This window comes from Erythrolamprus reginae, chromosome 2, assembly GCF_031021105.1.
Source record: "Erythrolamprus reginae isolate rEryReg1 chromosome 2, rEryReg1.hap1, whole genome shotgun sequence".
Lineage (NCBI taxonomy): Eukaryota > Metazoa > Chordata > Lepidosauria > Squamata > Dipsadidae > Erythrolamprus > Erythrolamprus reginae.
In genome coordinates, this window is record NC_091951.1 from 272208675 (window position 1) to 272219286 (window position 10612).

The window sequence follows — 10612 nt, forward strand, 5'->3', positions numbered from 1 at the left end:
TTTGTTGTCCCCTGACGGATATTGTAGATCACAGAACAAGAGTTCTTTTCACTATTGCAGAAATAATATTTGTTTAATATCCTTCACATGTGATAAATCACTTCATTAAAAGAAGTAGTGTACCATCTTAAACTTGTTATGTAAATAAGAGCTAAGTTAATATTGAATACAGATTCATAAAATTACTTTATGTGGATTACCCTAAACATAAGACAGTGCCCTAGGGAAGGAGTAGGCAAAGTTGGCTCTTCTATGACTTGTGGACTTCAACTCCCAGAATTTCTGAGTCAATCTTGCTAGCTCAGGAATTCTGGTAGTCGAAGTACACATGTCATAGAAGAGCCAACTTTGCTTACCCCTGCCCTAGGGTATTAGTTTTTTTCCTTTAAATCCTGATAGGCGGATACCTTTGCATTTACCATGAATTGAAAATTGGGGTTTTGTTTTCTGACCTACAGAAATGTCCTCATTTTGGAATTCAGTACAGAATAGTGGGTTAACCTTGCTATAAACAAGCTCAAGATTTGATTGTTGTACTGTACAAAGGAGCAATGGAGGAATTAGAACAATAGGTTACCAAAAGCCTTACTTCCTTCTTCCTTGTTTGTATGATTGAAACAAATGCACATTTATTCTCCCCGTCAATAATTGATGATTGTTTCTCAGAATGTATTTCATTACAAAACTTTATTACAAGAAAAGTACAATGCAGCATTAAACAATGTAAACTGGTTAGCCCCCAGAACACAATATTAAAAGTTACTATAACCAAGAAATGTCAACTACTAAATACTTCATTAGATTTCAGCTTGTAATGCTAATGGATAATAAAAAGAATTGATGCTAAAATTCCAAGATATTTTTTAAAAATTATATGTATGGAAGACATTCCAATGCTAATTATATTTACTGCAATTATCTAAAACTCTTAACACTAAGTTGGCTATTTTTTCAATGGGTTTTCTGTATTGTGCTCAGAGACTCCCTCCCCTCAACAGTATTGAGAAGTTGAGTTGATTAAATACATAATGAAAAATAATTAATTGCAATATTGATACAATTACTCTTTTTAGAAAGAATAAATATTTAATTAAGAGCACAATCTATTTTATTCAAGGTATGCTTTGTCTTCATATTTTTATGTGACTGCGGGCGCCATTGTAACTTAGTTTCCTGTATCCCAGATATTGCACAATAATACCACAATAATTCAAACGTGGGGAAAAACACAAAGCAAGGCCAACCTGCAACTCAGATAAGATTTAAATCCAATTTCAATGAAATGGTAAAAGTTTAAATCAAAGGGTTGCATGTTGTTGTTTTTTTAACTTAAACTGTAGAATTTGTGCTGGTCAATCAAGTCCTAGTCTTTGGTCATTTCAGCTGGACTCCTTCACCTCTTGGTACAGAGGAAAGCTTGCAGAACAGTAAAAGAGCTTAGGAGTTTAATTTTGGAAAGTGCCTTTCATCTCCCTTATGAATGCCAAGAATAGGATATTTACAGTAACATAACCTTCTCCAGTCTGGTGCTCTATTGATGTGTTGCACTTCAGTTCCCAAACGATTGTGCACGTCTGACAGAGAATGAAAATTGAAGTCAAACACACGTGACATGCATTGAGTTGACGAAAGTTGATGTAGTTGACTTCGCTTTGTTGTATCTATTATTTTTCCATGTTCATCATTAAGTTGAAGCTTGAAATTTCTTCATTTACTCATTGCCTCTTCCCATGCATGCTATTCAGAAGATGGTGCAGTCTATTGCAAGCATTGCTTAATAGAGGCAGAATACAACTATCATAGAAGATCTTCAAGAAGACCCAGTTGTTTCCATCCATCAGCCAACAACGTTGGGCTGAATTCATTGTCATTCCTAAAACCAGCAACACTAGTGGCTTATTCCTGGTCACAAAGACCATGTTATTTCTGACACAACCTTACTGAATGCTCCCTCCTCTGTGCCCAGTGCCCAGTAATTGCCAGCCACTGACTGAATGCTCCCTCATCTGTGCCCAGCGCCTGGTGATGGAACTGCACTGTCCTTTCTGCACCTCCTCACCAAGGCTTTACACCCAATGCCTAAACATGGTCTGTGTCCCAGAAGAACAGATATGGCTTATCTTCTCCAGTTCTTGAGCAGCCCATGGCTCTATGGCTGAGGTGTGTGAGAAGCCTCTCCAAATGTTGCGTCGTTCAAGGTGGCTCGTTGCTGCACAGAGGCTTCATAGGAAGGTGGCTGCTGTCCCTCAGCATCAGTTTCCTCAATGAATTCAAAACGGCTTTCTGTGTATAAAGGTGGAGGTATGTTATAAGCATAGCTCTTTGGCTCCAGTGAGCAGGCCGGTGGTGAGAAAGTCTGCTTTCCTAGGGCGGTGCTGTCTTCGTATGAAGGCGGGTAGAAATCAGGCCTGCAAAAGACAGCCAAGACAGAAAACACACATTATTTAATAGGGCAGTATTAAAAATTATCCTATACAGTGATCCCTCGAGTTTCGCGATCTCGATCTTCATGAAACGCTATATCGCGATTTTTCAGAAAATATTAATTAAAAAATACTCCACTCTTCTCTCTCTCTCTTTCTTCCTCTCTCTCACTCTCTTCCTTCCTTTCTCATCTCTTTCTTTCTTTCCTTCTCTCTCTTTCTCTATCTCTCCCCCTCTTGCTCTCCCTCTTTTTCTCACTTTCCCTCTCTCGTGCACCGAGCGGCGGGCAGGCGGGCAGGCAGGCGGCGGACAAGCGGCGGGCGGACAAGCGGCGGACAAACGGCGGGCGGACAAGCGGCGGGCAGGCAGGCGGCGGACAAGCGGCGGGCGCGGCAGCAGCGAGGAGCCGAAGATCAGGGTTTCCCCTTTGCGTGGGCGGCGGGGAAACCCCAATCTTCAGCTCCTCGCTGCTGCGGCGCTGCCGAGCAGATCAGCTGCTGGGCGGCGGAAGGAACCTTCCCTGGGTCTTCCCAGGTGCGGAAGTAAAAACACCATCTGCGCATGCGCGGCCATGGAAAAAGGGCGCGCATGCGCAGATGGTGTTTTTACTTCCGCACCACTATATTGCGAAAAATCGAGTATCGCGAGGGGTCTTGGAACGTAACCCTCACGATACTCGAGGGATCACTGTATTGGTTTATAAATTATACAATACTGGGCTTTTTTTCTTTTACTCTTTACAATCACCTTTCTCTTTCTACTTCAGGGGGGGAAATGACCCTCTGAATCATTTCATTACCTTAAGAACAAAAAAAAGCTTTCAAACAGTGACGTTCTGAGAAAATTGGGAGGTTTGGAGGGTTATTTTCCCTTACAAGCATCACAGCTTATTTGTTTGTTTACTTGCTTGCTTGTTGCATCCACGGGTAAAGTATTTTGAAATTCCCCGATATTTCCCTGACATTTCCCTGTAAGGTGCGGTCATAGTATTGGTAGCTGAGGAAGCAAGTTGTTGCCACCGTTATGCTCATTTTTGCTTGACTCTGCCAGGCAGCGCAATCCTTTTTTTTTTTACATGATTTTTCCTTAACTTAAACTAGATGGACCATGAGGTCTTTTTCTGCCATCAATCTTCTATGTTTCTATTTTATTACAGCTTGGTTCCCCCCCCCCCCCGATTTATTCAATTTTTTTCATGAATTCCCTGATATTTCCCTCTTTTCCAGGTTTGCTGGACACCCTGTTGGTTGGTTGTTTATTATTTACCAGACATCTTGTCAATGGCTCTGGATGGCTTAAAGAAAAAAACCCCATAAAGACTCATTAAAAACATTATAATCAACCATCATAGCAACACATAAATAAAAGCATTAAAAATAAAAGCATCAACACCAGATGGGAAAGGAGGGAGCCATATATGCCACTTGCTGATTAGGGGGAACATGGAGATGTAGCATTGTTTTAATTGGTCAACCACTTCCAATAAGGAGCTCCTCCATTGGAGCCAGGTCTTAAGGCTCAGCAAATGGGAGCCAGTCTCACCTCAGAAGGCAAATGGCTTCCTTTTTAACCACATTTTTCCTTTCAGGAACTCAACTGAACATTTAGTGACTGTTCAAAGTTACAACAGCACTGAAAAAGGTATTTTTTTCACACTTATTACTGTTGCAGTATCCCCATGATCAAAATTCATATGCTTGGCAACTCATTCCTATTTATCTCTGTCCCAGTGTCCCTTTCTGACAAGCAAAATTAATGGGGAACACAGATTTACTTAACAACCATGTCACTAACTTGACAACTGAGGTGATTCACTTAACAATTGTGGCAAGAAAGGTCATAAAATGGAGCAAAACTCACTTAACTGTTTCATTTAGTGAAACAGGGCTCAATTGTGGAGAACTGTCTATTCTGTAATGGAAATATTACAGCACATCCAAGGAAAAGTGAACTTGAATAATACAGAATAATTTATGTGCCAGTCTTCCATTATGTCCCTTGGTATTTTGAACAAAAATTGCATACGTGTATTCTGTCTAAAAGTGTTCCTAAATTTACTTCCTAATGTAGCTGTGGTGTCTTCCAAAGTGGGACATTTCTTCTGGTTATCTAAGCAAGGTTTGCACTCTGTCATATTTATAGAGCTGTTGCTTTGCCGATTGTGAGTGTTTATGGCACTGTTACCATAACAGAATAAGAACTGACTTTTGTATCTGTAGCCTTTTAACAAGGCTTGCCAGTCTGAAGGCCCACTTGACTTTAAGAGAAATATATTGTGAATGTCTCAGGTTTTTGTTGCAGAATGGCCCAGAAAATGATGGTGAGAATTTTAAACTGAAAATAAGCAGGCAACTGCATACCACTTCAACATGTACTGAACGTGGTTGAAACTATCAGCTGATTTTTAAAAGGAATGGGTTCTTGACTTTTTGGGGAAATATTGTAGAGCCACAAATACCTAAAGGACTGAGGCTTGCCCTGTACAGTATTCTTAAAGATCCTTATTTGAATTCAGAATATATAATGTCTGAGACTTGTTATCAGGATAGTAATAGTTTGTGACAGTGCATTTTTCTAACATGGTTTCAAATGACCCCATAGAAATTTGGACAAAGATACACATTACTTTCTTTAGAACAGAGGTCCCCAACCTTTTTTGCACCAGGGACCGGCTTTCAGCTAGACCAGTTTTCCATGGCCCGGTGGGGGGGGGGGAGCTAGCTGTCAGCGGCGCCGTAAAAGGGGCGATCAAGAGAGGAATGGGTGAATGAATGGACGGAGGGTGGGAAGGAAGGAAGGAAAGAGGGAAGGTACAGGAACAGAAGAAGGGTGCAAAGAAGCAAAGAAAGGTGTGAAAGGGGAGAGTAAGAGAGGAAGGAGTGAAAGAAGGGAATGAGGGAGGAAAGAAGGGAGGAAGGAAAAGGAAAGCAAGAAATGGAGGGAGGAAAGGAAGGGAGGAAAGGAAGGAAGGAAGGAAGAAAGAAGGAAAGAGGGGACAGGAACAGAGGAAGGAAGCAAGGAAACTTATGAAAGGGGAGAGTAAGAGAGGAAGGACTGGAGGGAGGGAGGGAAGAAGGTAGGAAGGAGAAAGAAAAGAAATAGAGGAAGGAAAGGTAAAAGAGAGAAAGAAAAAGAGCAAGAAAGAAAGAAAGAAAGAGAAAGAAAGAAAGAAAGAAAGAAAGGCAACTTCAAAGAAAGGCTCACTGAGCATCTCTCACTCTCTCTCTCTTTCTATCCCTCTTTCTTTCTTTCTCTTCCTTTCTCTCTCTCCTCTTCCTTTATCTCCTCTTTCTCTCCCCCCTCTCTCCCCCTTTCCCTCTCTCTTTCTCTCTCCCTCTCTTGCTATCTCTCCCCCCTTTCCCTCTCTTTCTCTCTCTCCCCCCTCTCTCTTTCTCTCTCTCTCCCCCTCTTTCTCTCTCTTCTTCTCACTTTCTCTCTCTTGTTTTCTTTCTGTCTCTTTTGCTTTCTCTCTCTCTCACTCTTTCTCTCTTGTTTTGTTTCTCACGCTCTTTCTCTCTCTTGTTCTCTCTCTCTTGCTATCTCTTTCTCTCCCCCCCTTTCTCTCACTCTCTCTTTCTCACTTTCTCTCTATCTTGCTGTCTGTTGCTTTCACTCACTCTCGTTCTCTCTCCGTTCTTCTCAGCGGTGACGCGCGCACGCCCTGCCCGCCTCACATTTGCCGAGAGGACTTTCGCCCCGGGCTCTCAGCAAGGGGGTTTGCATGAGAGGCGGGGCCGGCGGAAGGTGATATTCAATGTCGGGGGCGCACGGGCGGTTTTGCGCGCGCTCCCTATCTCCCTGCTAGCCCACTCGGAATACGTATTCAAAATAAGAAAAGCCTTTGCCGGCGAAGGCTTTTCTTATTTTGAATACAGTATTCCGAGTGGGCTAGCAGGGAGATAGGGAGCGCGCGCAAAACCGCCCGTGCGCCCCCGACATTGAATATCACCTTCCGCCGGCCCCGCCTCTCATGCAGCCCCCTTGCTGAGAGCCCGGGGCGAAAGTCCTCTCGGCAAATGTGAGGCGGGCAGGGCGTGCGTTCCGGGTGCGGGAGGAGCTGCGGTGAAAGGCAGGAGGTGGCAGAGGAGCAGAGGGGGCAAATCGGGCGGGCGGTGGGCAGCGCGGAAAGGCCGAGGGGGCCCTGGCGCCGCGGACCGGCTGAAAACCCCCAGCGGCCCGGTCCCGGTCCGCGGACCGGCGGTTGGAGACCCCTGCTTTAGAAGGTGTACTGTATAGCTAAAGTATTGTTGTGCTGCTCTTCTTGAAAAGTTTGTAACTGAGCGTGCTCAAAGCCACTGGAAGGAATAGCCTATGTCAATGTTTCACAACCTTAGCAACCTTAAAACATGTGTTCAACTTCAACTCCCAGAATTCTGGCTGGGGAATTCTGGGAGTTGAAGTCCACACATCAGAAAGTTGACACGGTTGACAAGCACTGATCCAGGTTGAGAACAGATGGCCCTCTGGTGGCTAAGCAGGAAACTGAATCTAGTTTTGCTTCATCCATGTCTAGCAATAAACTGGATTTTTGCTTGATAGACTATTGCCGTGATGATGAACTTATGGCACGTGTGCCATAGATGGTACATGGAGCCATATCGGAGGGCACACAACAAAATGTGGCCTATGTCAGCTTCAGCGTGCATGCATGTGCACTGACCAGCTGTTTTTGGCCTTGGGGAAGGCCACTTTACCCTTCAGATGTTTCAAGGAAGCTTTCCTGAAGCCCTGGAGTACAAAAAACCCACATTTTGGACAAACCAGAAGTTCAGAAAAACACACTTCTGGTTTCCCTGTTGTGCTGTTTTTCACACTCTAAGGCAGTGATGGCGAACCTATGACACAGGTGCCACAGGTGGCATGCAGAGCCATATCTGCTGGCACGCGAGCCACTGCCCTAGTTCAGTTCCAACATGCGTGTGTGCCAGCCAGCTGATTTTTTTGGCTTGTACAGATGCTCTGGGAGGGTGTTTTTAGCTTTCAGAGAGCCTCCGGGGCTAGGGGAGGGCATTTTTACCCTCCCCCAGCTCCAGGGAAGTGTTTGGAGCCTGGGGAGGGCAAAACACAAGCCTATTGGGCCCACCAGAAGTTGGGAAACAGGCCATTTCCGGCCTCCAGAGGGCCACTGGGGGCAGGGGAAGCTGTTTTTGCCCTCCCCAGGCATTGAATTATGGTTGTGGGCATTCGCACATGCATGATGGTCCATGCCCACACTCTTTTGGCACCTGAGGGAAAAAAGATTTGCCCTCACTGCTCTAGGGCTTCAGGAAGCTTTCCTGAACCCTCCAGAGGGCGAAAAACAGCACAATGGGAAAAACGGAAGTGCATTTTCTGAACTTCCAGTTTATCCGTTGTGCTGTTTTTCACACTCTTGGGCTTCAGGAAGCTTCCCTGAACCCTCTGCAGTGCAAAAAACAGCACAATAGGCAAACTGGAAGCCCGTTTTTATGAATTTCCGGTTTGCCCGTTTAGCCATTTTTTTAAACCATCCTAGGCTTCAGTGAGGCCTGTGCAAATGCACAGGGATGGGGATGGGATTGTGTGCATGTGGAGGGGCAGGGCAGGGAGGGTTCACATGTGGGGGGGAGGGAAGAGTTATGGCCTTGCGTGCACACATGCTAGCACACCCACCCTTTTTGCACACGTCAGGGGTGGGTTCCTTCCAGTTTAGACTAGATCACTCGAACCGTTAGCCACCTGCTGGTGATGTGACAATGGTGTCATGGATTCGTTTCTGTCAGTGCCGGTCCATGGGCGCCGCTATATATTTTTTAGAATTTTTGACGAATTTCCTCATCTTCGTATGGCTTTTCTTCTTCTTCCACTTGAAAAAAAAGCCCTTCCGCCCGCCCGCAGGCTAGTCCTGAGCTTTATTTCTTCACCCGAAGCACAGCTGAACGGCTCCTCAGCTGTGTTTCGGCCTCTATCGGACTAGTGAGTACGGAAGGAGAAATGCATGATGGGATGCACACCTGTACAATGTCACAGTGCGAACCTGTGGCGAAGGTAAGTGGAACCCAGCCCTGTACTGCATGTGATCTAGAATGGTCAATAAAATCTAGTAAGTGGTTTGTTAAGGATCAAATTAGTTTTAGAAATATAAAGAATACAGAACAAATCGCCCACTCTTAATCTAGTTCTCTCTAGATGGGTTGGATCATGGCACTGTCATATGTAGAGAATTTAAGGCTAAGGAAAAGTGAGTACAGTACTATCATCCAATTACACATAGAGGGAGGCATAGAGATTTAAAATATGAATTATAATATTTTATAATATAAAATACTTCTTCAGCCTTAAAGACGGCATTTAAGGAATGACTTGATCAAAGTGTATAAAATCATGCATGGGATAGAAAAGGTGGATAGAGAAAAAATCTTTTCTCTATCACACAATACTAGGACAAGGGGGCACTTCCTAAAGCTCATAGGTAAGAAAGCGAGGACAAATAAAGGGAAATATTTTTTCACCCAGAGGGTCGTTGGTTTATGGAATTCACTTCCAGAAGAGGTCATGACAGCTGTCAGCCTTGATAGCGTCAAGGCAGGATTAGACAGTTTCATGGATGCCACGTGTATCGGTGGTTATTGAAATGGATGTCCATATGCCGCCTCTATGTTGGTTGAGGCAGGCAGGATTCCCTTGAGTACCATTTGTTGGGGGTCAAGGGAAAGGGAGGGTCTTGCCTTCTCTTTCGGCTCAAGATCCCCATGTACAATTGGTGGGCCATTGTGACACAGAATGCTGGATTCGATAGGCTTTGGCCTGATTCAGCATGGCTCTTCTTATGTTCTTATGTTCTTATGTTCTTACGTATAATATAGAAATAGGAAGAGCTAATGAGGGAAACAAGGGAATGAAAATGCTATTGACGAACAGGAGAAAAGTTGTGGAACCTATTTGGTTAGATTCAGACTAAGTCACTTATCCTTAATACCTACTAAATCAATGGGATTTAAGCTTCAAATGGCTTAGTTTATTTCAGTGGGACTTAACAAAACTAATTTAATCCAAGTCTCCCTTAGAAGAAGCAGGTAGGTGGTAGTTTTCCCAGATTGCTATGGGTCCCAGTCCTTAGGGAGAACAAAGTGCGAACATTAAATGTTAAGTAGGAAACCAACCAGTTACATATATATGTGTTCCACTCCAACACTCTCTCCATTTATATCCTGATGCCTTAATGCTACACACGATTGGCTTTCAGTATGGTTATAAAAGTTGATAAACTTTTTTTACTAGATCATGAGATAAAAGTAAATGAATGAAAACTGGGGGTATTTTAAAATATAATGTTGAGCAATTATATGTAAAGAAAATTCCCTTTACAAGTGGCTGGGGGAAAATAATGAACAATTGCTTGGATATTATCAAAAGGCAGCTAGAACTGAAGCAACACATACCTTGAGATAATTAACTTGACGGGGTTCCATTTAAGAAAGAGCTGTGTTCATAGCATGTATAATTAGTGAGTCATTAGCATGAAGAAAAAATACAAGAACTTAAATGAAGCAAATTCAGAGCAGAGAATTAAGATGGGAAAAAAGTGTACATCAGGGCCAGCCGATGGCCTGAAATAGTCAACACATACCGATCTATGGTCGTGATGTGACTCTCTTGAAGTCTAGGAATCCCCTGTATAATGCTGTGGAACAAGCTGTTGTGCTTGCTGGCTTCATGATAGGTGCTCCAGGAGATCCCAGCGATGAGAAGAAAGAATCCTAATGGTAGAAGAAAATACGCAAGCGGCAAACTGTTGCACGTACACGCAGAGACACTCGTAGAGATGCAAAAGGCTCCTAAACAAACAGTTACCAAGCCAAGTAACAGCACAAACAAGCGGACAAATGAGAAGAGGTTCTTGGACATCCTTGCTCTTAGTCTCAGCATGCTCTGGTTGAACAATTTCTCCTCCTCTCCGCACAGCGTTTATATGATCAGAGACTGATTGTCCTTTGGACACCTGTTAAGGTACCCATTAACCATTTAAAGCAGTCATAGTATCTCAGGAGATTAACTTATAATCAAAACATTGCCAAAGAAGAGACAAAAACACTTCCTGTATTGTTTAATTGCCAACATAAACTCAGCAAACCCTTGCTGCCCTACCTACAGGATTCTTCTCAGCCTTCCTTCAACCAATTTGTTCTAAAGGTATAAAGTGGTTATTGACTTATTAAAAATAAGTTTT

The 10612-nt window shown here is 43.6% G+C and overlaps 1 protein-coding gene across 1 annotated transcript; it reads right to left on the bottom strand.

Moving 5' to 3' along the window:
• Positions 1–2064: 2064 nt before the first annotated feature.
• Positions 2065–10308, bottom strand: TMEM252 (transmembrane protein 252). Its single transcript, XM_070742632.1, has 2 exons — positions 10013–10308; positions 2065–2408 (listed from the first exon to the last, which is right to left on the bottom strand). The coding sequence occupies exons 1-2, from the start codon at positions 10288–10290 to the stop codon at positions 2150–2152; spliced, it is 537 nt and encodes a 178-aa protein (XP_070598733.1). The 5' UTR covers positions 10291–10308; the 3' UTR covers positions 2065–2149.
• Positions 10309–10612: the final 304 nt, after the last annotated feature.

Coding starts and splice junctions, on each gene's coding strand:
- TMEM252 (XM_070742632.1), bottom strand. CDS start 10,290: ATGTCCAAGAACCTCTTCTCATTTGTCCGCTTGTTTGTGCTGTTACTT. Junction 2,409..10,012: donor CACATCACGACCATAGATCG/GTATGTGTTGAC, acceptor TGTCTTTTGCAG/GCCTGATTTCTACCCGCCTT.